This window comes from Trachurus trachurus (genome assembly GCF_905171665.1).
Source record: "Trachurus trachurus genome assembly, chromosome: 11".
In the NCBI taxonomy this organism is placed as follows: Eukaryota; Metazoa; Chordata; class Actinopteri; order Carangiformes; family Carangidae; genus Trachurus; species Trachurus trachurus.
Genome location: NC_139904.1, coordinates 17014609 through 17041193, shown reverse-complemented (window position 1 = coordinate 17041193; position 26585 = coordinate 17014609). Strand labels below are relative to the sequence as shown.

General features: G+C 39.2%; 1 protein-coding gene across 1 annotated transcript in view; it reads right to left on the bottom strand.

Annotated features, from left to right (window-relative positions):
- csmd3b (CUB and Sushi multiple domains 3b) overlaps positions 1 to 26585 on the bottom strand; it is a gene marked incomplete at both ends in the record, with an annotated part of 321253 nt that overhangs the window by 115099 nt on the left and 179569 nt on the right. The window contains 2 exons of the mRNA XM_083981903.1: positions 3803 to 3880; positions 19219 to 19331. Of these exons, the coding sequence (XP_083838029.1) occupies positions 3803 to 3880; positions 19219 to 19331 (191 nt within the window). The remainder of the gene's footprint in view (positions 1 to 3802; positions 3881 to 19218; positions 19332 to 26585) is intronic.

Sequence of the window (26585 nt, the reverse complement as noted above, 5' to 3'; positions counted from 1 at the left end):
CAAGAGAAGAAACTGTATGAATAGTTTGAGGCTGCGATACCTTGACAAACATACATCTGACAAGGTGCATCTGTTTTTCTTGTCTCTTTCTGCCTATAATTATAGTACTCCTGTTGTACTGTAGCACAGAATATGTAGGTGGCTTTTCCTCCTTTCTTTACCTGTTTCTTATTTGTCTTTTTTCACTCGTGTGTACTTCTTTGGTTTTTTAATCTTTTCCTGCCCTTCTCCTCTGTCCCCTGACTCAATTTTTTCCATATAAATAACCTCACAGTTGTATTTCACTGTCTTTTCTTAAAAGACACCGCAGAATAGACTTTTTGCTTTCATAAAGCTCAACCATTCAGAGTCTCTCCTTTCTCCTGAGCATTTAAAAAGGTATAAAAGTTTCAAGAAACATTGCTGCTGGGTTTACTTTGAGCAATGGACAGTGTGTGTGTCTGTATGCAAGTGATGAGGGCAGAGAGAAAAGGCAAAAAGCCTCTGTGTCTACTTAGGGAAGCCAAAGAAACACAGCTGTCAGGTCAGTGAAAAAATGAAAAACACAAATAAGTCTGTTCCAATTCAAAAGCTTTTCATTTAAAAACTTTTCCAGCTCAAAACACATTAGACATTAAAGCCTTTTTCTTACATAGCCCTCTATGGTGCTGAGAATGATCCATCATGGGCTACAGAGCTGTTTCTAGAAGGCTGGCTCACAACAAAAGTATTAGCTGTAATATAGTATCTTAATGAGCCACAGTCCATTGATGACCTATTTTTGCTCAATTTAGGGTCCCACATGACGGGATCTCTCGTATTTCTTAATGAGATCAGGGTGAGAGTAAAATTATTTGAATAATCCTTGAGTACCCCTCATCTTTCATTTACACCAATGAAAGTTAAATTAGGACACAGAGGGTTTTTGAAGTGTGTTTTTTTTCAGTTGCTCATCCTTTCCTAATGTCTGGTGTCAGTAGAATATTACTAGGGGGAGAAACTGTCTTGGCGCGCTTATTTACTTTAGCTATACAGCAAACAAAATACCCCATGGTGTATTTTGATATTCAAATGCATGGACTGATAGGGAAACACAACTAATCGTGTACTCTGGTGTGGCACAATATTCAGCTTGTTTTTTTAAAGTGGCAAATACACAACAATGTGGTGATATTCTGCTGATTGCTTATTTGATAAGTCTGATTGAATTACAATTGAGTAGAGTATTATTTCCATTCTGATCACATCCCAGTGACTTTTTTTCCCTCCATATTTTCATCCGATCAGTTGAAACTCATCTTCACCCAGCTTTTATGTCATTTTTTATGTCTAAAGTTATTATTGCTGCTGTAATAAGTCACTGCTCATCTAATCTAAATGTTGCTGTTTTTATTTTCAAATATTTTAAAATGAACACTGATTAAATGCAAGATTAAAATAAAATAAAATAAGTTTATTTCTTCTGCTTTTCTGGCACTCTAGTTGCAATTATTGATGGAAACTGAATGAAATGTTCAATTTTTAAGACAAACTAAAGTGCTGATGCCAGAAAAATCCATCAAACATAACAAAGACAAGCTGGGTGATTATCCTGGCCTTTTCTGCTTTCACACAAACACTGTCCCACCCAGGCCGCCTGGGCTGTCCAACTAACATGCATGTACATGTTCAGTGTGTATCAGCAAACCCAGCAGGTGGTTGGTGTGTGCTTGTGTGTGTATTTGTTAGAGTACTGTAGATAGTTTGTTGCTTTGTTGGAGCGGCTAATTTGACCATCTGGACTATTAACACCATAACAGAGGGACCGGTTACAGTATTAGTACTATGAGCACGCACAATTCACACACTTACACACATATACTGTACATACATGAACTGACACAAAATACATGTACAGAACCTGAAACGTGCATAGGTCAGGCAGACGGACAGACACACACAATGAGGTTTTCTGCTTCACTGCTGAGTTAAAACGGTAAGAGGAGAGCAAATTAACACCTGAACTACTCAGAGTCTGGCTAATTAACACACAAACTCACATCTGCGGAATCAAACCTCAACCATGACTCTCCAAACTGTCAGGAAACCTGATGAATCTGCAATGCACCGTGTCTCTGTGCTGTGCTCAGCTCATCACTTTTCCAGCAGCTCATACAGTATTTAAGAGATTCACACATAAAAATACACTCGCACTAACACAAATTGGATGAGCAAATAAACCAGAGATGGTCAAAAAAAAAGTACCAATAGCAAGCATGCAAACCAATTCACAACATGGACAAACACGGTCTATGTGCGCATACATGTGGGTACATCATTGTGTTCCATTTGTATTAGTGTACTGTATGTCCTTGTATCAGTGTGTATGTTTGCATATGTCCTTGTAGGTGTGCAATTATGTGCTTATGCATGTGTGTGTTGCTGCTTGTGATTAAAGAAAAATTACAGAAATATCACCTTCATCACGCAAAGAACCGACCTTCACTTGTAAATATAATGCGTGGGAGGATGTGCGTGTGAGAGAGATAGAGGTATTATAAAGAGACAAAGAAGTGAGAAAGACATAGAGAGGAAATTGGATGTAAAATTAATTTAAAATATGTGAGGTTAAAGTGGGTACTGACAGCTTTATTATGAGAAACCTCAGTAACAAAGGTACCACTCTTTTACTTGGGCGATTTTTCATGCTTCCTGTGCATGCTCTCCCAACGTCAATGTGTTGAAGAGGCTTCAAACAGAATGGAATAATGTTCATGTGGCCATTTCCTTATGCATTACAGGATGTCAAATGACTTATGATCCACAGGCGCCCTTATACTTGATCATTTCAATTCAGGGTGTCTAATTTATGACTTTCCATTGACTTGGAATTTCACAAAGTTAAAGGAAAGAGGATAAATTAAATGTAACTTTTTTTGTACTTATTGAATTTGAACCCCTTGATTTTAGTGGTGTGTATCTGGAGTGGAATAATAAGTCTGCAATAGACCATTGGCCCAATGATGCCTCAATGACCTGTGTAGAAGTCTACAAAAACAGAGAGGAGAGGAGAGGAGAGGAGAGGAGAGGAGAGGAGAGGAGAGGAGAGGAGAGGAGAGGAGAGGAGAGGAGAGGAGGGGAGAGGAGAGGGGAGAAGAGAAGAGAAGAGAAGAGAGGAGAGGAGAGGAGAGGAGAGGAGAGGAGAGGAGAGGAGAGGAGAGGAGAGGAGAGGAGAGGAGAGGAGAAGAGAAGAGAAGAGAAGAGAAGAGAAGAGAAGAGAAGAGAAGAGAAGAGAAGAGAAGAGAAGAGAAGAGAAGAGAAGAGACAGGAGGGGGCGGTAAACAATATTACAACAGCTGATGCACATTCCCTAAACAAGCCCAAAGCAAGCCAAAACAAACCATGATTAAGCTTAGCTGAACAAGCCGTGATTAAATATATCAAAGCCAGCCATGAAGAAGCATGCATAAACCAAGACACCATGACCAAAATACATTTACAAAACATCAAAACAGTCAGGAATAGCAAGAGCATGCTCTTACAAAGGCTGTGGCGTCTTCAACACATTTGCGTGACAAAAATGTCACATTTTAAAGATGTCAGTCATAAGGTTTTTTCACTATGTGTCTGTGAATTAATGGTAGCATGAATAAATGTAAGGCAGGATGTTTGTGGGTCAAATCAGAAGCGCAAAAGTGTTGAGTGTAACAGCCTTTTTGAGAAACAAAAATGAGTCAAAGCAAACAAAAAAACAAAACAAAGCAAAAAACAAAGGCAGTCCACGCCAAACCGAGCCATCACACATTAGTTCATAAGCCAAGGTGACATTAAGATGTAAACTCACATATTGAAAACTTGTTGCCGGAGTCTTTGCCAGGGAATAATTTAACGCCCCGCGATTTAAAATCTACTGATCGCTTCACTGCAGAAAACAGAATACAGAAAAGAGAAGAAAAATCTGAAAACAGATAGGATTGAGTGGGAATTAAAAAAAAAAAAGTAAATTTCTTCTCCCTCACAATACTGGGAGAGAGAAGAGTACAGTGGAAAATAAAGTTACAAAGGCAAAGTAAATTTTAAAATGGTGGAAACAGACAGCTACAGGGGCAGAGAGAGACAAAAAGAGAAAGACAGGTGCAGAAAGGGGGAAGAATGTAACAGAAATCATTGACCAAGGTATTTGTTCATAAAAAAAGCTTTGTCTTTTTCTCTCTCTGTCACTCAAACACATACATCAAATGTTGAGGTGTTTTGCTGGAAGCCCCGTCATATTCTGAACAAAAGCTGGTAAAAGAAATTGCAGCTTTAATCAAAATGACAATGATGCAGCACTGTAATCAAAGCATTCAGATAATGGTACGTTAGAAAATAAATGGTTCCTTTAATCAGAGTAAATCAAACACAAGAGGAGACAAACTGACAGAGGGATTCTTGTCAGTGTAAAATCTGTTTTCTAACATGGGTGACATTGTTTCACTTCAAGGTTAGCAATGTTTAAGTGTTACTATAGCTCGGCACGTATTGTTGGAAAGATAAAAGTACATGAGATAAAGTGAGTGGGTGAGAAGTGCATGTGACTCCATCCATGCAATAATTATAAAAACAAAACACCCCTGGGTAATCTTAATTTGACTCCCTCCAGATCACAGTTTTTTTCTGCTCTGCTCTGTCAAAATAAACCAATACATCACAACCATAAATGATGAAAATGTAAACGAAAGTATATCTTGTTCTGAATGACAAAGTATGGTGACAAATCTTTTTAATGAATGTCTGATAAAGTGGGTGACAGACGTCATTTTCATAATGACCAGATTAATCCACTGAATGTTGACAAATGGCAGATGAGTTAATGTGCTACAATTATCCTAATGTTATACACTGGTTACATACAGTATATGCACATTCATCAGTGGCATTATATTTGACGTGGTTAAATTAGATTACATGTGTGTTTTCGGCCAACGATGGTCCAGATGCTACACAGAGGCTAATCACATGCACATGTATAAATGGCACCCAATTTACCATATTGACATTGCATCAAATCCATTAATGAGCAATTAATCTCATGTAAAATTAACTTCATGTGTGCATTCAATGTATAAACCTACCAGCATCATCATTTAATGTTACCATGCTCACTGTATGCATGTGAGTATGGTTCTTTATTTACACTTTTCTCCATGTTAAGACAGTTGAAGTGACTAACACTATATTGTCACTGTTTTTATATGCCAGAAATACCTGATGGAACATTTAATAACAGGGCACTCAGCAGCAGGGCTGAACGATATGAAAAAAACATTGTGTTTGTGATCTGAGTTGTGATTTCAGTTGGAATAATGATGTGATTTCTGTTGGATCTTGCACCAAGCCAGTTTGTTCATGTACGTGTAGAGCATCTCTGTAAAACCACAGAGTCGTGACGCAGTACAAAAAATTGCATCTGTTGTGATTTAGATAATTAAACCTAGTTATAGTCCAACTTTGACAACATTTAGATTAATTGTTCGGCCTTTCTAAACAATATACGGTAACACACAGACTTTATCAATGAGTCAAACTAATGAGGATGAATATGCATTTCTCTTACATCTCATAATTTAATTATATAATAATAGATTTCATTAACAGATTGTCCATTTAATGAGCATGGTTTTTGCAACTCGTGTATCTTAACTGTTCATAGCAGCCTCTAAGAACCATGCAGACATAAACAGAATGCAGAAACACTTTAACTGACTTCACAGGGATCCACCTACACAAAGGATGAAATTTATTATTCCTGACACTGGTGTCATAGCTATTCAAAATGAGGGGGGAACAAGCTGGATATCTGATACAGTATGTGCAATCTCTCAGATAAAAAGCGTATTTCACTGCATTTAATTTATAATATTTAAGAGCAGTGATTCATACGTCCCACGCTTATTCTACTGTTTTCAGGTCATTTCACAAACAATTTGGAACAACTACTGACAGCTGTATTTTAAAATAAGCCTCACAAGAAAAATCTCTAATAAAGGTGGGGTGTACATATTTTTCATTCCACTGCAATGCAGACATGAAATCAACAATTTCAGATGCATACATCCTTCTGACAATGGATGGTATTGTCATCATTTTTGTAAATAAAGCAAAAAAAGAAAGTCTCAGTACCAATAGCACATCAGGGCAAAAAGGGGTGAGCAACAATACTTTACATAATTCTAGCACTGCCTTCAGATTAAATTTGTATCTGAGAATGTCCTAGTTGTCAGAAATTAAGAATGTTCATCAACAGACTTGTTTTTTTCAACAACTCGGGGAAGCTGTGCTCTAGATCAAAGTTGTACAGTCAGGTTTGAAATGCATTTCCCCCATTAGGCAGACAATTCTGGGAATCTGGGCCAAAAATAGTTAAAAGTCAAATTTGTTTTTGTCTGTGAAAATTCATTCACTATATCAAGCCCCTGTTAATGTGCATCATAAAACCTGCCCGGTGTGAATATGCATCAAAGTTAAATATGCCCATGTTAATATTCTAGCCTACAAGCAGCAGCTCCACTGCAAACAACAGATGGAAGGGCAGCTGCATTTAAGTAAACCATATTTATGAACTGAAATATTGCATATTTAACACAACTATATCTCACTAGCGACAAATATACAGGAAGTGAAGTAAATTCACTGGTGAGAGAACGGACACTTTAACAAACCTGGTTAAATGAAAGGCACACTAATCCACATGCTATAAGAAATTAGAAGCTACAATCTATTCTCTTATTATTAGAGCAATGCAAATTTTAATACCAAAAGCTACAGCTATCCTGTTACTACCCAAGGCAGGTTCCAGCTCAGTGACTATGTTATTTTAGTCATACTTTGTTTGTTACTGACAATGCTGCTAGATTTCATATTTCTTAGGACTGGTAATGTGGAACAGTGAGACATTCTCTAAGGAGGTGATTCAGGCAAAGGGATGATGCACACTAATAGAACTCATCAGCTTTGGGCTGGATGCCCCTCACAAAGCGAATATTTACTGATGACTATGTTAACATATAATCTACACCAAGGACTAAAACATCATGGAAGGATTTTAAAATAAAATCAGCTCCAAATATGTAGGTACCTGGCTTATATTCAAAACCAAACACTCATATGGTTAACTGGCAGATATGAGGAAAAGTGATTCATCTGGAGGGATCCAGGGTGAAGTTTAAATTGGACTGGTTGCTTGTTCAAGTCAAAGAGATGGTGAGGATATGATGTAGCTGCCAGATACTAATGTAACGGAGGTCCGCGGGTATAGTAACAGTCACGAGGTACCAGTAAGGAGAAGTGACGGCGTGTGGCGGTTAGTGGTACTGGAGTTAAACTCACTCACCCATAAAAGACGTGCTAATCCACTTGCCAAGTGGTCATTGACCTCTTGGCCAAACGGTTAGCATCGTCGCCAGCGGTGAGGGAGACCCTGGTTCGAAACCCACTCAGGGCAGATCAAACAACATCGGTCACATTGGTGCCGCCCGGATGCCCTGGGTGGAGTGGGTTTAGGGGGTTGAGTGTAACGGAGGTCCGCGGGTATAGTAACAGTCACGAGGTACCACTAAGGAGAAGTGACGGCGTGTGGCGGTTAGCGGTACTGAAGTTAAACTCACTCACCCATAAAAGACGTGCTAATCCACTTGCCAAGTGGTCCTCTTGGCGAAACGATTAGCATCTTCGCCCACGGTGCAGGAGACCCGGGTTTGAAACCCACTCAGGGCAGGCCAGACAACATCGGTCACACTAATGAATCATAAATTAACAGTCACAGTGGTGTACACGAGGGGGTGGGGGTGGGGCCCTCTTGGGAGCCAAAACGCGCACTTAAGTGCCCTCTTCAGTGACGATGACGCGCTGTATGTACCCTTTTTTTTCTTTTCGCTCCTGCCCTTCAAAAACTCTGTGCACGTCACTGAACGGTCTATGCTGAGGGAGATGTTGAATTGATGCCGATGCCTTAGTGCCAAGCCTGTGAATTGAGAGTGTATTGACAGTACTGTTTGACATTTTAGGAAATAGACGCATTTGCTTTTTTTAAACTAAAGTCATGCTCGTGACACATGACACAGTGTGTATATGACAGCTACTTGTCATTTTGCTGAACTGTTTGAGGTCACATGCGTTGTCTGCTGTAGTTCTGTTGAACCACCAGCCCTACCAACCCTGAGTTTGTCCTGGATAATATATTGGATAATATCTTTTTTTGTTTCATTATGAACCTTATTTACCTTAGTTCAGAACAACAATTAAATCATTGACACAATAAAAATACACTAGGCTCCAGCTATTACAAAATAGTACATGATTTATATTCATATTGCTGCTATGATGTCAATATGACTACCTATAGAAAATTACCCCATCTCTTTTTGCAAGGAACTGGAACAAGAATGTGCTGGAAGCCTCGATGACATGCCACAGTTGTAACATACAGGCTGTGTTGTGTAATGGCCATGTGCATGTAATGCAGGGTGTGTCCGTCTCATATCTGTACAGCACCAGACTTGATTAATATAGTTGAATTATGACTACACTTTTTATGAATTTCATTCATGTCATACTATAATATGTATAAAAGAAACTAAGGAATACTTCAAGTTCAGGGAATTGTTGTGTGTAATATATATATACTGTATTTATACATCTATCACTCAAATTTCACATTAACTAGGCAGGAGGTATTATTAAAACATAATCCATTAGTGCATAGGCTACAATACACAATATATACCTCAGCCTATACACTGAGTTAATCATGACTGTAAAATATGCAGTTAGTGAGAACAATCACTGGGTGAGGGTGGTTGTCAGACATCCTCCGGATCTGATGAGCTATTTTGTAACCACAAACCAGCAATCATACAACATCACCAGATTGCGTCTATGCAAACTAGCTGCATTAATTCACGCGAGTACATTCACAGCTACACTTACTGTAATGATCCCAGTGCTAACAGCCTTTTTGATATAGTAACAGCAGAGGACCGAGCCAACAATGGAAGCCAGTGATGGTGAAACGCAAGCTCCCAAATAATGTAAAAGATGATAAAGGGGCAGTTCATGGATTTATGAGCTCATATGAACCCCCCCGAGGCCTGCACTGTGTCTGTATTCAGTTTGACTAATGATTCTTTTGCCAAGCCTGACAGGAAAAAGGACATGGAGATTTATTTACACAAAAACTTAATGGTATATTCCACGTGTGCTAAATGCTCCCTTAAACCTTGGATGTAATTATCCACGGTAATTAGTATTTTAAGATGTGTGCACTTGATCACAAGTAGGTTTGAGACATTATGAGAGTCATATCAAACGTACCATGCAGTCGACAGCATCCAATATGTCAGCCTCCCTGAGGGGAGTGTGCTGCCTCTGCTCGAGTTGAATAATGTTTCCGTACCAGTGGTTGACTGGTGTTTCTTTTGTACTGACTGACTTATTTTGTTGCCTAGCTGACTGATAATGCCGTCAGTTGTTCATTAAGAGCCAATCACAGCCCTGCAGACACAGAAACTCATGAATAGGTAATGAAGAGCAATGATGGAGGGATGTGATTGGTAGGTTCAGCCGCAGGGAAGGAAACAGATTGTTCATACCTGAAACATGCATAGACAACAGACCAACAGGCGCACGCACACACACAAACACAAACGCACACAGATGCACAGAAACAGCCACATGTACACCAAGATCCAAACACACACAAATACAGCTGCACAGATCATCATGAGACATTAACAAATATATACGAACACAAATATACAAACAAGCACACACACTGATTTAACTTAAAATAGACACACAGATGCTTGTAAATGAAAAGATGTGGCAACACCTACAAGAGTGAGATCAGACATACACATGTGCAAGCTACAGATACAGTTTAAGCACAGATAGAGGCATAATCCATACACACATACACATGGCCAGTTATTGGGGGTGTTGTGTTGGGCGTTATAGCATGGTGCCATGCAGGGAAGTGTGTGGACAGAATGTCTAATCAGTAGCATTTGCTAAACCCCATCCAAGATTTTATTCTCATGTTGCATTAAAACAGAATCAGTAGAGAAACTAAACACGGAGCCACAGAGAATGAGGTAAACAAAGGTAAATAACAGAGGTAAGGAAGCTAGTGTGCTCCTGATCCAGAAGGAGCACTATGTCTTTATCTTATCATTCAACGATAAAATGAAAGGTTTCCAGTGCGTAAACAGCCTTTCAAGAGTGTGTCTGCCTGCAATACATAGTAATTATTGCAGCACGCACTGTCTGAACAAGGAAGCAGTATCACAGATGCAAAAGCATCCTACATGCACTTGCAGGAGGGGGTATTCTTTCATGTTGGTTTATGATGTCATCCATAGTCACTGGCATATGTCAAGGTGACAGACTTACATTGTTCGTGTTTGCTGTGCCCAGAGTCACAGTCTAGGGTCACAATCCTGTTTTTATTAATGGTCATTTTTGAACTAAACCAGACTGACCATGAAGGTCCGACATCTGGAGATATTTTAATCAAATTTCAGCTTCCTCAATTATCAAATGTAGAATCTTCCTGCTGGCTCAAAGCGTGACAGTCTGATTACTGTCACAGGCTAATTATAATAATACAAATGAGTACAGGAGCAGAAGTATATAGTTTATTTGTGCCATTCTAATCCAGCTGAGCCTTTTACAGGCTGTACTACAACTACTGTACTGTATCAGTGGTGCAAAAATAGTGAAACTGTCATAGGATGGCTGTGTGGAAACATGCCATTTATTTTGGTTGATGGGAATCTGCCATGGCAAAACCTTGAAAATGCACCCGCTAGCACAGTGTGGACTCCTGGACTTGCTCCTTTTTTTTTAATGAAAAATGAAAATCCCAAATCTGTGGCAGTGAAACATTGGAAGCAACCTTCAGAGCACTATTTATGCCTTTAGCAAGTGCTGAATCAGGAGGCATGCACACACAGACATCAACTAGTAAACATTTAGCAATAGCAAAGTATGAAAAATGTTAACAGGTCTTCACACATAGGCGATCCTGACTGACATGGGGTGAGAGGTAGGGTACAGACAGGTTTACAGTTTTTTTTTTGCAGTTGAAATGTCTCATCTCAATTGTCCTCGCTTTGCACATGTCAAGAAACTAATGAAAAAACATCTGAACTGATAACCCATTAGTACATGTAAAGGGAATAGCTATCAAAACATAATTGAGCTCATGCATCAGACAACCTCTGATATTTGAAAGAGATACATGACATTAATTTAGTCATGAGATTCTTCAGATGACCCTCTCAGTCATCTTCAACTCCCTGCTTCTCCTTTGTGTTTTCTGCCCCACTGTCTTCAGCAAAAGTCATTCTTTTGTCTTCTTGGCACAGCGATTTTGTTGAAGTTAAAGCTAATTTTATGCTTTTCATTAGCATGTTATCAGGTATATTGTGACATCCTGAATTAATTTACAGCACCCCACAACTCTGCTTTCTGTAATGCAAACACTAATTGAGTAAAAGACACAGGGGTTATTTTTCAGTGTGACTATTTCACCGTTCAATGGACTAGGTTGACATTAACTGACCCCCTTACTGACTTCACAGTCTGAGTTTTTATATGATAGCCATGTTAACCAAGCCACTCACAGTAAGTGCAACAGTAATACAGTTGTGAGTGACTTGTACTGTAGATTTTGTCAATTACATTTTCACTGTATGAATGTAGCTGTGCTGCTCACTAGGCTCCAGTTAAAAACCTGCTTCTTGGCCAAGTTAATAGAATGGCCACCAGTATTTTCCAGTAGGACTGCAAGTGATAACAATGAGAAAAGTGTGTAGTAAAAATATCACATCAAAGTATTATTAAACCACACATGGAATGACAAGTGCTAAAAAGTGAGCGGGCAAAAATAGACAATAAGATTAAAAACAAAGTTTGTTGAAAGTAAAAGCACTTAAATTACAATAATAAGCTGTGTCTAGGCTATATAATTGTGTAAACTGCCTCGATGTCTGTTTTGATTCAATGTTTGTTAAATCATGTTCACTGTGCTCATTGTTATTACTCGTAACGATTCTTCAAATTTCATTAAAACTCAAATTTTTACCACAGCAACTTTCTCAATATGAAGTTATTTTTCAGTTTCACATACATTATGTATTCAGTATCTGTTTGTTCCAGTGTGTCAGCCTCTTTGATTCTGATAATGAATGAAATACTAACCACGAGGAGTTCAGTGAATTTACTTTTTAATCACATCTATTTTTCATCATTCAGTGCTCAACAAATTTAATATTTTGATACATAATGCATGCAGTACCTGACCACTCTGTTTATTTGGCAATATAATTCACTGGTTTCTGGCTTTGAGGGCGAGCTGTTGATGTTCTTTTTTTATTTAACAGGAAAGATGACTGAAAACACATTTTTATATCCCGTTGCAGCCTGTGGGTGGATTTGCTTGGGGTTAGAGCACACTGTAGCATACCCGACCACATCTGGAAGATGGGTTGTTCTACTACAATGGAGGAAGAAAAAAGCAGTCGCTCAACTCGTAGCCTTGATGTAGAAAATATATATATAATTTATTAAAAAAGGACAGACGTTTCGACCTCACATAGGTCTTCCTCAGGGTGTGTTAATTGTTCTACTACAATGACAACATGTCGGCTTAGGTACGTTGCGCCAAGGGAACTAAACATTACTCGATCTTTTACTACATGTAACTCGACTGTCCCAACCTGTCCACACATTCAAACCAGCAGTGTTCAGATTCCTCTACAGTCTTCAGGCAAACACCCATCCATTATCAAAATCTGACTTCCAGAATTTATGTTACGTGCATAAAACTCAAACATGTGCAACAAATAATGTAGGGGTGACCTCGAATAGTCGACGATTCGATTCAGAGGGGTCTGATTCGACCATTCTGAACATATAGGGGTGCACCCTGCTGCTGAACATCTGATTTTACATAGAATTTCTTTGTTTTGCACCTGCCTCTCTCTCTCTCTCGCTCACACCCGTCTCTCTCTCTCGCGCTTGTGCTCTCTCTCTCTCTCTCTCTCTAAATTCGGGCCTAAAGTTTTAGTTACAATATTAAACTAAGGGACGCGTTCTCTGTCTATCGATCACGCAGCACCTACACACACACACACACAAAAAAAAAAAACCAGCACTGTCCATGGTGCTGTGACACTCGACCCCTGAAACGTCTATACTGTACAAGCACTGATGCACATATCATGTCCTCACAATGATGAGACTTCATGTTTTCAATCGCCATACACACTTGTTAATTCACAGCACACACATTCATACTCCTCGTCACTACACCGTCCCTGAAAGAGAGACGGTGATATCGTGCACGCTAGCCTAATGCGTGAGATCAGGAAAAGAATGGATGGAGAATGTCCTGTTGTTTTAACTCTTTTCTCTGGAGCAGAAAAAGATGCAAATGAGATCATGAATCAATGAGGGAAAAAACAAAATGATTCGACGATTAGTCGACTATGGGCAAAATCTCACCAATCAGAAACAACTATGAAAATCCTTAGTCGAGGACACCCCTAAAATAATATAATGCTATTTGTTGTTTAAATGCCTTCGGTGTCAAATTGTAATTACAGTAATGAAGCTCTAGCAAGAGTTCAAGAGGGAAGACAATTGCCCTTCTAATTTGATCATCACACTGAGGATCCACCTCAGTTATTATCCAATGACTTCACTGGGAATTGGTCACAGGCTTTCCTATCACCACACGATCTTCCTATGTAGCTGAAGGGTATTCAAACTACTTTACCTGTTATGTTGCTCTGCTGTCATGGCTGTCTATATCACTTTGCCATTTCATCACCCAACCACCACTAGTGCCAAGGTCCCCTCCATGGCTCCCCATAGTTAATGTCAGAACAGCTGCTATTCGTAGGGTTTTACTCGACTAAAAATGATCAAATTGACAAGGCCAGCGTTGAAGTCTTATGAATTATTAAACATGGTGCATCTACATTTTGTTTATGAGCGGTGTCTTTCCTGATTTAAATACTGCTGAAACACCTCCAATGACTTTATGGTAAAGGTCTTACTGTACATGACAAGGACACCGGAAATGACCTATAGTGAGAGTTTTCATAACATCCATTCTACATACAATATTTCAAAAAGTCTGTAAAAGACAAGGAAATTACTTAAATATTATGTACTTTGAGGATTTAAGGATTTTCACTTGGAGAGTACATAACAGACTTCTTGGAAACCTCTTTATGGTTTATTACTTCACAGTCTACAATATGGACAAGCTGAATACTTCACCAAGTCTGCCTCCCAACACAATTAAATAGCTTGGGTACCTTCTACAGTTCATTTAATCATTGGGGAAAGTACGCTCATCACTCAGATCTCATCTTGGCCTGCAAAGTACTACATTAAGACCCTATGGTGTGCTTCAAAACATACTCAGAAACCACATGCAAGCTTTGTATAATGGGGTGCAACGAATATTTAAATGCATTTTGGTCCTGAGGTTAAAAGCTCCGGGATGTTGACGTAGCTGAATAATTACTGAGCTTCAATTAAACATGATAATGGACACTTAATGTCTGAACATGTATTTAGCTGTTAAGTCTTTAACCTAAGATATAAATGCTGGCATTTATGGATATTTGATCATTTTTATAAATATTCATGGAACTGCCTGAGATTGGAGGAATAAAACGTAAATTATGCAAATAGGGGTAATTTCTTCCTTTAACACGAACACTATGTCCTAGGGAGAGATATTTGAATTGAAATGGTTAATGCCCTTAATTTAGCTCTATCAACACAAAGCCTATGGCATGTTGACATGACAATTAACTCTGTAAATTTGGTTTAGCTGTGAAGCGGAGCTGCAGGCTTTACGCTACCAAAAACTCAAATTAAAGAGCAGGATTTTTCTTTTTTAAGACCACAGACATCTAACCCCCCACATGCATGCCAATACAAACACACACTAATTTTTTCCTCAGCGGGACACTAAAACTCTTAAATGTTAAAACTTAGCCAAACCTTGCTGCCAAATGATTAGTCCCCTTCAACCCCCCTTCTCTCTCTGACTACCTACTGCTCTCTTTGTGTTTGTGTTTTCTCTACTCTTCTCTTTCCATTATGTCCATCTTTTTCTCTTTTAATTTCTTCTCTGGATGTCCTCATATTGTACCACCTCCCTATCTTCTATCCTTTATTTTCCCTGTTGTTCCTCTTATGTTTTTTGTTGTTTGCTGCCTCCCTGCCCCCCCCATCCTCCAAAGTTGGACATAAATCATTAGGGGATTATTATTAATTCGGAACTTCATTATTGTGCAACAGCATTAGGAGGTTTTTATGAGCCGAGTGGCTGACCTTACACACATACTCACACACACTCACACACACACACACACACACACACACACACACACACACACACACACACACACACACACACACACACACACACACACACACACACACACACACACACACACACACACACACCACACACACACACACACACACACACACACACACGCACACAGTGTCCAACTAGCTGGCAGCACCTAGAGCCAAACGTCTCCCTCTGAGGTCTCATAGCTGTGTCTTACAAAGTAAACTAACCTTGCCAAAGCACATTTGTTCATTTTTTCTTTTAGGGACAGATTTGGAAATGTTTTCGTTCAGTTCTCGCGACTAGACTTAGCCAACCCAGTAGGCTTTGCCATTACAATTAATTCTCATAGAGACAACTATATTCACTAGACCAGAACAACATACGGTTTGCAAGGTGTAATTACAGTCTAAGTAAAAACATACTGGATTATCATTTAGTGGAACAATTTAGGATGAAGCAGGGTTACTGAACACTCAGAGAATGCTAATTAAAGAGTAAATCTGAAGGGGATAAAGGATAGTAAAAGCACTAGAAAAAAACGCAATAAACACGATAAAATGGAAATAAACTGAATAATTGCAAAATTAAAAAAAAAAACTGTTTTTATTGAATGTAAACGGTGAAGTAATAGATTAATTTTGGACAATGCATTTGTTTTCCTTGTGGTTGAATATAATCCACAGAGGTTAGAACTACATTATTTCAAGGAAATGTAAGATTGTGGGGCAAAGATTTTCAAATCAAAAACTAGATGTCATATTAGCAGTGACCTTAACCCACCCTAGTCACCCAAGAAACACTTTTAGTAATGTATAACAACCTGCAGGGAAATAGGGATGACTGACAGCTGACAGGAAGTAGTCAATCAATCACAAGTTTGTTAAGAACCTCACTAATTAATCAACTAACGTATCAAACTGACACCCCCTCATTGACACACTGATTAATCTTTTGAACTAATTAAGATCAATTAAGCTCAATTAAACCAATTAAAAGCTCATCTCAAGGGGAGTGGTCAGGCTGTCAGTCAATCAATCAAGAAGAATGTCTGAGAGGGCCAGAAGCACAGAGAGGTGGAGAGAGGGTGGATGAGGAGAAGCTCGAGGAGGAAGACAGATGAGGAGGAAACAATTAAAGGGGGTTGAGGAGAAAGATGAGAGGGAGGAGAGATGTACTGAAAAAGAGCAAAGGGGAAGAGATGGAGTTTAATAATGAATGAATGAATGAATGAATTAATTAATTAATTAATTAATTTTATTTCAATCCTGTTTCTTAGATAGCTTTTGAGCCATCTCAACCCAACCCCGCTTATTCCATTCCAGTTAAGTTAACAATGTGTTGTGATCAATGGAATCAAATGATTTTTAGGTCCAAAAATACTACCGCTATTTTTTGTTGTTGTTGTTGTCAAGACAATCTGTGATTTCTTCCATTAATTTGATTAGTGCCAGAGATGTTGATCTGTCCATTTTGAGTCCATATTGACTTTCTGTAAGTAGATTGTGTTTTTCAATGGATTTGTCTAGTCTGTGTGTAAAAGGTTTTTCAATAATGAAGATAATTCTATTTTTTGGGTAACTCCTTTATAAATCTTAATACACACTGTGTATACTTGCATTGGCTATAATAATATAATGTCCTGTTGTTTTTGATACCATGACTTGACTAAATTCAAATCTGTACGTTTTTTTTTTTTGTTTTTTTTTTGCAGCCTTATAGATACCCTGTTGCTGGGAGCACTCTTTGAATATCTAATACAACATATGCCATGAGATGCCAGGGGTCATATCCAGCCTAATACGCTCATCATATCCACAGATTGAGAAATTATGCAGTGTTAATATAAAACCACCACTGAATTAATTGCAGTTTCAGTCACTTAATTGTCTTAATTGACCACAGTCCTGCAAGTGGCACATGCAACCAATACAGTGAGAATTTGCAGGGTCATAAAGAAGCAATTTTGAAATGTAAATATTTTATATCAGTAATCTCAATGAGCAGAAGACTAAATGTGATTTAAAGAGAGGATGTGATTTCCTCTGAGCTCTTTTATTAGTTCAACAGCAAATATTGTAAACTACATTCAAGTAGCATGTAGTCAGTCATACTGATATACATAATCTATATCTTTAGTTCAGTTAGTTGTTGAAATCACTATAGAACAATTTTTGTCCATCAATCCATATTACTACTGTACTTCAATAGCAAATTTCTCAGACACTACATTTTAATGGAGGAAACCCATGTCTGACAAAATAATAATTAAAATGAAAAAACATCAAAGAAACAGTTCAGAAAGTTTTCTCAGTGATGAAGTGACAGCTTACAATATGAGCAAATGAGCAAATTACTGTCGAAAGGAACCATTGTTGCAATGTGTATGAAAAAAACACTGTTGTGGTTGCAAAAAAAGGTGACAAAAAGACAGTGGGAGAAAAATGACTTGATGACTTGAGAGAAGATGTTAAAAGATTGGAAAAGGAGATGAAGGAGGACGGAACAAAGGGTTTTGTGTTTTTGTGAAACACATTTCCATTGCGTCACTGAGTTGTGCATGACTGTGTCACTTCTGACAAAATGTCTGTTTCATGTCTCTTCAGAACATAACATGTACAAAACATGTCCACGTCATCGTGTGCATCTGCGTTTCTTTGACAAACAACACAAACAAGGCGCAGTTCTGCGGGCAGCACATGGGGCGGACCCTGTCCCCCAGAGCTGGCATTTTGGATGCGTGCACAACACATCTTGTTTTGCTGGCCCGAGTTCGCTTGGTATTTTGGTGACTTGTAGTGAACCTGAATGAGCTGAGGTGAGAGGTGAGGCACAGCGGGGAGTGTGTCAGTAATAATCAAGTGGTACAGAGCAATTTTTATATCAAGCTTGAGCACAATTTACGCTTGTGCTGCCCGCCCACTAACCGGTGCAATGACGCATGAAGGCACGGTGTGCTGTTCCAAAGACTTTCGTTTACACTAGTTTAACTGTCAAACAATGAACATACAAATAAAACTTGTGATGAATTTGGATTAGAGCAGCTGATTGGTTGGCCGTGGCTGATGTAAGCCCATGAAACACCTACTGGCAGAGTCTGTCAATCACCCCCTGTTTTGAACTGTAATGCAGGTGGGCCACATGCCTCTGGCCATGACGATGACACAGTCCCATTTCCTGTGTATCTTCTGATGTTGAGTGGATTTTATGCACCATGCATTGTTGGTTAACATAAAACAGCCAATGGTTCATTTTTTTGAAAGAACAAGAGACAATCCGAGACTAAAACAAAAACATGATAGAGGAGGAAAAACAAGTTAAGTGTAAAATATAAACCCTATCTGTTCCAGCCTGTCTGTGCAGTTGTTCCAAACACTCAGCCCTCATTATCACTGTCGGGAGACGTGGACGTTGCCAAACAAATTTCCAATGTTTTCCACCAGTTAGGGTTTGTGTCAAATAAATCTAACTGTATGCCTCTATGTGCAGTTACCCCGAGGGAAAATAAAGTAAAGGAGAGAGAACTAGGCAGTGGGGGGAGGGATAGAGATAAAGAGAGAGAGAGAAACTGAAAGATGGAGACAGAAAGAGAAACTGTACTAGAGAGGAGAGAGGAAGATTGGAGTCAACAGGCGTAATTAAAGAGAGTTAGAGGCAAAATGATGGAGACAAACTGTCAGTTGAAAAGGGAAAAAAACTGAACTGAATAGATAAAAAAAAGAAAAAAAAGAAAAGAAAAAAGAAAAAAAGCACAAACAGAACCTTGAAAAGGTAGTGTGGAAAAGTGTAGAAATTAAGATGCCCGTCCCTGCGAATTAATCATATCTTACCCATCTTACCTTGATAATGTGCGCTGAAACCACGGTAACGGTGGTTAGCATCAGTCACAAAATGTAGCCGGAGCCAGTTCTTGTTGCTAATGATCGGTGAGGGCACATTACTGCCTGACAACCTGAAAGAGAGTTATATGAAACATTAGTAAGAAACAGAATAAACACAGACGCAGACAAAATAGCACACAAACCTTCACTGCTGTCCTTATTTCACTTAATTCAACAAGAGACTCTTGAGGTTCAGGCACAATGACCAAAGCGTTGCATAAATGCCCTTGCTCTGAAGGTCTTCAACTTAAATAGGCTCTTTTAAAGATACAAACACACACTCATGTATTAGTACATGCAAAAGATTCTTGTCTTAGACAAGAACACATAAAATGGTGAGGCCATATAAAAGAACAAAACCAGAGTCTGTAAAACAAGGTGGTTCTGCTGTTAAACTGTCACGGGTAAAACAGATGCTGAACATCAGCCCAACGTTAAGTTTAATGTTCTTGGTTTGTGGGGCTGTGTTCAGAAAACTCCTCTTGTAGTTGCTGTCTAGAACGAAGTGAGGAAACAGAACAAACTGAGTTACAGTGTCAAGAGTTCAACTCCCAGTACAACCAGTGGGTTTCTGTGGCTCTGATGGAGTTACTGGGGATTACGCTGCAAGCTCTGGGGTTCCTCAAACACTTTTAATGAAGAAGAAGATGGTATTTCTTATTCATCATTTTTGCCAAGATTTCCCCAGGTGGTTAGGGGATTTGACCCAGCAACTCTAATCTAAAACTCAATTCTCATGGTAGTTTGTGAGGCTGTTGATAGTCATTGGTGTTGTACTGGACCATATCATAGAGATTATTTATAATTTATTTTTTTTCTACTTCTGTTTACTTAGATTACAGCAAATACACTGTTAAATACAGCAGGTTTCAGTTGAGCACTAACAAGAGAGCACTGGACCTTCAGACTGGAATATACCGCTAGCTTTTTTTGCATTGAAGTTGGCTAATGTACTGAGGCTTTGATGGTGCACAGCATGAGTAGATAGGACTCAATTTGCAACTCTTTTATCAAGTCGGTAGGGTAAGAATTCTTAATTGGCTGAGAAGATGAACAAGGCCCTTGTGGTTGGCAAAGTGAAAAATGGCAGGTCACTGCTGGCAGCCTTACAGGAAGCTTTGCACTTGACACTCAGAGAATAAAACATCCTTGTTCCAGTTTAACTTCAAATATCTGCAGCTCAAATACAATCTCTGCATGCAACGATCCCCCCATCCCATGCGTCAGTCCTTTGTTGTATGCCGCTTTCATCTTGTAGCCTCACCCAACAGGTGGTGATTCTCTCCCATTACATTTTGATTAAGGTTTTTTTTTTTAGTAGTATCACCTTGGCTGTTACTTTAAGACACAGATACACACAACATAACTGGTGTGAAGTATGAAGAGGGCTGCCCTCCTATGTTCGCCTGTCTCCTTCTATAAAACCCTCCTGTTAACCTTCACAGTCCATTAATATCAACTTACACACACAGAGATACACAAATCCATGCACGCTCTCTCTCTCTGTGGGTCTCTCTCTCTCTCTCTCTCTCTTTCACACACACACACACACACACACACACACACACACACACACACACACACACACACACACACACACACACACACACACACACACACACACACACACACACACACACACACACACACACACACACAGACAGTGGCATTATAATGAATACACTGCAGCCGTACCCTCTAATAACAGCAGTATAAAGTGGAGCACAAAAATGCTGAGCAGGTGTTTTAGAAGGTGTGTTGGTTGGTTTGAATGTCTGTGTGTGTGTGTGTGTGTGTGTGTGTGTGTGTGTGTGTGTGTGTGTGTGTGTGTGTGTGTGTGTGTGTGTGTGTGTGTGTGTTGGGGAGGAGGGGGGGATTATTCAACTATATTCAAGGGTCGTGAAAAACAGGGGCCCACATGACTTGTGGGGTCTGCTGAATGGTTTGGTTGGTTCAGTGATAGGTCCCCACAAAGATAGCTGAAGAAGTGTGTGTATGTGTGAGTCTGTGCATGTGTGAGAGAGAGTGAGAGGTAGAGTGAGCGAGACAGGGAGAGGGTCACCTTGTGCCCTAGATCAGTGGGATTCTCTGATGTCTGCTATTAGTCACACACAGGTGCACACACCGTGGTTTTAAAGACCCAGACACACACAACCTGGCTGATCTACAACTTTATAAAAAATACAACAGTAAATGTACATCGTGACTTTTTTTTTGTCATGCACTCTGGTGAAACATAATTTGAAAATTCAATTCACTTTGTTGGGAGGAAAGAGTAAACCTTTTCCTTTACATAACATGAAGAGACATTTTGGTATTGTTGTTTAAATCTATTTGTTTTATTTTGTCACACATCACCAGATTGCAACCAGAAAGACTTAAAATTTAACTTAAACTGAATACACTATTGATATCAATCCTGAATTAGTCTATTAAGTGGGAGAGAGACTGGATAGTGGAGGAGGGTCAGATAAAAGTCGTTGACATTCCCTGGAATGACTGACGACATTTGAAATCTAAAGGACATTTCAATTATCATTAAATGTGCAGGAGGTAATCTATTTATCAGAATAAATATAGAAAAAAAATGTTCAATGTCTATGTAAAATATTTTATAGTTTGTACAAGACTAAAGATGAACTTATTATATGGCAAAAACCGATTCTACTTAGTTTATCATGAATTGTTGGATATAAGAATAAATAAACCTGTTGAAAATCTATTCTAAAATTGCTGTAAGTGACATTTTGTTCCAAGATTCATGTGTGTGTCCTCCTCCGCTGTGTACAGACCGTAAAAGATTATGGTGCATGGTTAATAATTATAACAGCAGGCGTAGAAACAAGGTGAGGACCAGCCCTCAAGAGACCTATACCCAAAATAGATTAACCTTTCTCTGAGAAAAGACACTGAACGGTACCCTGAGTTTATATTATAAAGAGTGTGGTTTATATAAATGCCCTGAGATAACTTGTGTTATGATTTGCCGCACTATCAATCAAAATTGAATTGAAATTGAACTGAATTGAGTTTAAACTTCATAACAGATTATTAGGTTAAGTCCAAATTCACAGGTGCCACCTGCATGATTACACTATGTTGTGATGTAGGCTGAAAAGCAAAAGGACTGCACATGAGCATTTCATTGTTTGGTTCTGTTACATATTTACTGTACTTCCCTCACTGTAATTTTCTAACTCCTGCCCTCCTCCCCTCTACTCTCTGTGCCCTTCTGTCTCTTCATATATGTGCCCTCTCTTTCACACATTATTCATGTTTACAGCTCTTAATTCACTTCCTGCTATGACATCATTACCCAGAGTGCATCATTAAGAGTAGAGTGTGTGCATATTCAATCTGTTCCAGTATTAAAACAGGAATTAAATCATAAATCTATGCAGAGAGTGCACGCTCAGGAAGCGCTTAACAACTCTGAAGTGTGGGATGAAGGTATAATTAGAAAAATCTCTCTTCCAGCAGGAGTTGGAAAGTTAGAGAAACAAGCTGGCTACTAAAAAGGTCAACAATGTGAATCGCCTCAGCAGCAAGGAACACTGCTCCCAGTGCTCTGTCTCAATAAGTGCTGCTGAGATGTAGCAGAGCTGCTGCACAGGTCTCTGGCATTATTGTACATGAAGGACGATGATACTGAAATAAGGGCAGGTGTTTCTAGCCACTACTTACATGGATGATTAAAGTCTAAACTGAAGCTTCAAGTAGAAAACGTAATACTTCCAAAAAAAAAAAGCCAGCATCTGAGCTGCTGAGAAGCTATGTTGATTTTCCCCATGTGGACAATTTGTAATGCATTATTAAATCATTCATCTATGCTGATGGCTTCTGTCTCTGACTGTTAAGTGTTCCTCCTAAATATCTGCCATAAAAGCACTTCAGAGGAGCCCAGAGGTGTTGTAGATCATCCTCAGATGGGCTATATTGTTGTGTTTTTTATGTCATGGTCTGAAAAGGTCTCCTACCTGATACAGTAAATACACTGAAACATTACCAATGCCTTCCATGTTGTTTATGCTCAGCTACATGAGGGTAAAATGGAGAGAATAAATACTAAGGTGGGGAGTGTGCGTGTTACCGTTTGTGTGCATGTGCGTGTGTCTGCAGAAGAGAAAGAATATCGAGTTGAAAGTTGCTGCGGGGAGCAGGAGAACGTAACTGATTAAATACACTGGACCAGAAGATCATCTCTCCCTCCCTGTCTACCATCCTCCCATCCAGCAATCCTCTGTGCCCCTTTTCTTCCACGTAAATATGAAACAGGTTTTCCTATGGCAGTATGGGAATAAAAGAGAGGAATACGAAGGAAATAAAGACGCATGGGGCTAAGGGTGGCTGCAAGAAGTCAAAGATTGATGGAGGATGGCGAGACATGAAGGGAGAGAACGAGGAAAACACAGGAGGGAGGGAGGAAGACATGCAGAAGCCGTCAGAGGTACATGAGTTCATTTGTTATCTTATTAATCATTCATTTTAACATTTAAACAGAATGTAAACACAAAACACAGCAAACACTTGTAGATTGTAGTGTGGACAATTTATGAATAAAACATAAAGAATGTTGAAAATAAAAAAAGGTAATTTTCTGCCATGTTGAACACAAGAAGGCAAATATATTATACACTCAGTTGTTGCTGTAGCGCTTCATTAATTTATTGAAATTTTACATGTTTACAGAATGAAAAATATTAGAAATCTGCAGCACAACATGATGCCAATCAAGCAACATTGTTTCCAGATCGACATCATAAAAGCATTTAAAATCTAAGCTCTGATATCTTATATTTTGTTTTCCACAATCATTGCTTCTTTATTTTTAGATACAGTATGATTTGCATACGAAGGGAACTTCAAAACTTCAGGCTTTGACACTATGTCAAAGTTACACCTCAGCTCACAAACAAGTTCAGTCGGCCGTTTTTGGCACCTGTGTTGTTATAGGGTGTATGATGATGTGCTGCAAGCTGGAGATTGTAATAACAGCTTTCACACATTGAGCATCTTCAAATTGCTTTGCAATCACAGTTGTACTCAGGAGAAAATTGTAAACAATCTGCTTACTCTATTTTAGAAAACACTGCACCAGTTTAGTTGGTGATGGAACTGATGTTTTTTTGTTACACAACGAGCTTTCACAGCATTGTGCTCTTGTACTGTACCAAAACCCTTCATAAAAATGTTATTTCAAGTGAATATTATCTTTCATTATGAGATTCATTCACCAAATTCTTGCTGGAAAATGTAATAGTCACCACCAAGGTCTCATGTTTCTGAGCTGGCCCACCTTGATGTGATCTGTTAAAGTTTAACTGTTCACTTTGAAGGAGCTTTTATATCACAGGTCCAATCTTACACAGGAAAGAAGATGGATATGTGACACTGATAACTTGATATTGGATCTGAGAGACTGTACGTGGGAAGAGGTTAAGAGTTGCTACCTACACTGAATGAATGGCACAGAGAGGGAGAGAGAGAGAGAGAGAGAGAGAGAGAGAGAGAGAGAGAGAGAGAGAGAGAGAATCCTTGCATCAGTGTTCATGTGGGTTAGCGAGCTTCACCACTCAATACTAACTTTTGTGTGCATGTATGTCTGTGTGTCTGCATGTGTGTCTGCCTGTGTGTGGCTATTCATTAGACAGTAGGGGAATGCTACTTAATCAGGCAATCTGTCTTAATAGCCTCCTCTAATTAAGACAGGTGGGAACTGCCACACACATATACCGACTAACACACGCAAACATGCAGAGAGAGAGAGAGAGAGAGAATGTTCTTTTTACACACTTCTATTCGCACAGAGAAATGAGCACACACTCTCACACACACACACACTCACACACCGCAGGAGCGCTGGGCTGAATGTAGTCTAGGTGGAGCCATCATCAATCAGCATACAGAGACAGTGAATTCCTCCAGCATCTGTGTGTGTGCGTCTGTGTGCGTGCGCGCAATTGTTTAGATACACTGTGTATGTACGCATTTGTGCGTGTTGTTTATGTGTGCGTGCGTGTGTGCGTTTGTGCTTGCGTGAGCGTGCCTGCTGTGTCACTCTCCATCAATCTCAAGTGGGCAGAGAGTAATCAGTGTTCACAACAGGACCCTGCTCTGTCTCTCCCTCCCCCTCCCTTTATCTCATCTAAATTTCTCTCCTCCTCCCTGCTCACCCCTTCAGAGCGGCAAGGTGTTTTTAAACTGGCTTGTTCACGCGGACAGCTGAGGACTGAAATAAAACATGAGTGGGTGGCTGTGAACCTTATTGGGAAAAAAGTCACTCTGACATCAATAATTTATAAATTGAGCAAGTAGGCATTAACCTTTGAGACTAGTGAAATGTCAGAATCTTTACTCTTTGGGTTGTGCTCCTTAGCTCCAAATAAGCATATTCTTAACGCTGAAATAAACACTGACAGAAAACTGACTTTTTATGATTCTGTGTGGACAGTGTGAGGAGAGTCCTTTGGTCTGTGCATTGTCCAGTTTAGTGTGGAAGAAAATGACTGGCTTGCACAAAGCACTGACCCTCCACTGGACACCTTGGCAATGAACTGCAACACTGACTGCCAGCCAGGACTTATCACCCAACATCATCTCCTGACCTCGGTAATGCTCTTGTGGCAAAATGGCAGCAAATCCCTGCAGCGAAGTTCAGAATCCGGGGTGTACTATTTGGACGCCCATATGAACTGTATCGCTAAAATACATCTAACTGAACCATAATGATTTTCTTAGCACAGCTTAAAATCACTCGGCGGGCCTTAAGCATTCACTTACAGTAGATGTAGTTACAATGTGTTGTCTTTTAAGACATTTAGACTTTTATTTTGAAGAGTGAGCTTTTATTTTGAAGAATGAGCTTTTATTTTGATATGTTTTGTTGAGCTCTTCCCACGCTAACCACTGCATGGAAGCAGGCTGATCTTTTGGCATGTTTTTCTTTATATCCACATCTCCTGCGTTGTGAACGCCATAGAGGCAATGTTGTTAGTAATTTCATGGTACACTTATAGATAATGAATAAATGATAATTGAATATAGGCCTAATAAGTTAATGTTAAAATACATATCTACAAAGAGAATATTCTGTTGTAATTAAAAACAATAATTCAAATGTATATGTACATTGAGTTAGGGTTGTGAATAAGCTCACGTTGTGAATGTAATGGTTTTTTGTGTCGTTTATTACAGTTTTCACTCTGTCTGTGTGAGATGGTAAAAGTCTAGGGCATGTAGTATCAAAACAAACTGAGGTCAGAAGGACTCGACAATCCGTACATTACGTTGTGTGTTTTAATCAATCCTGTAACACACACAGTGTG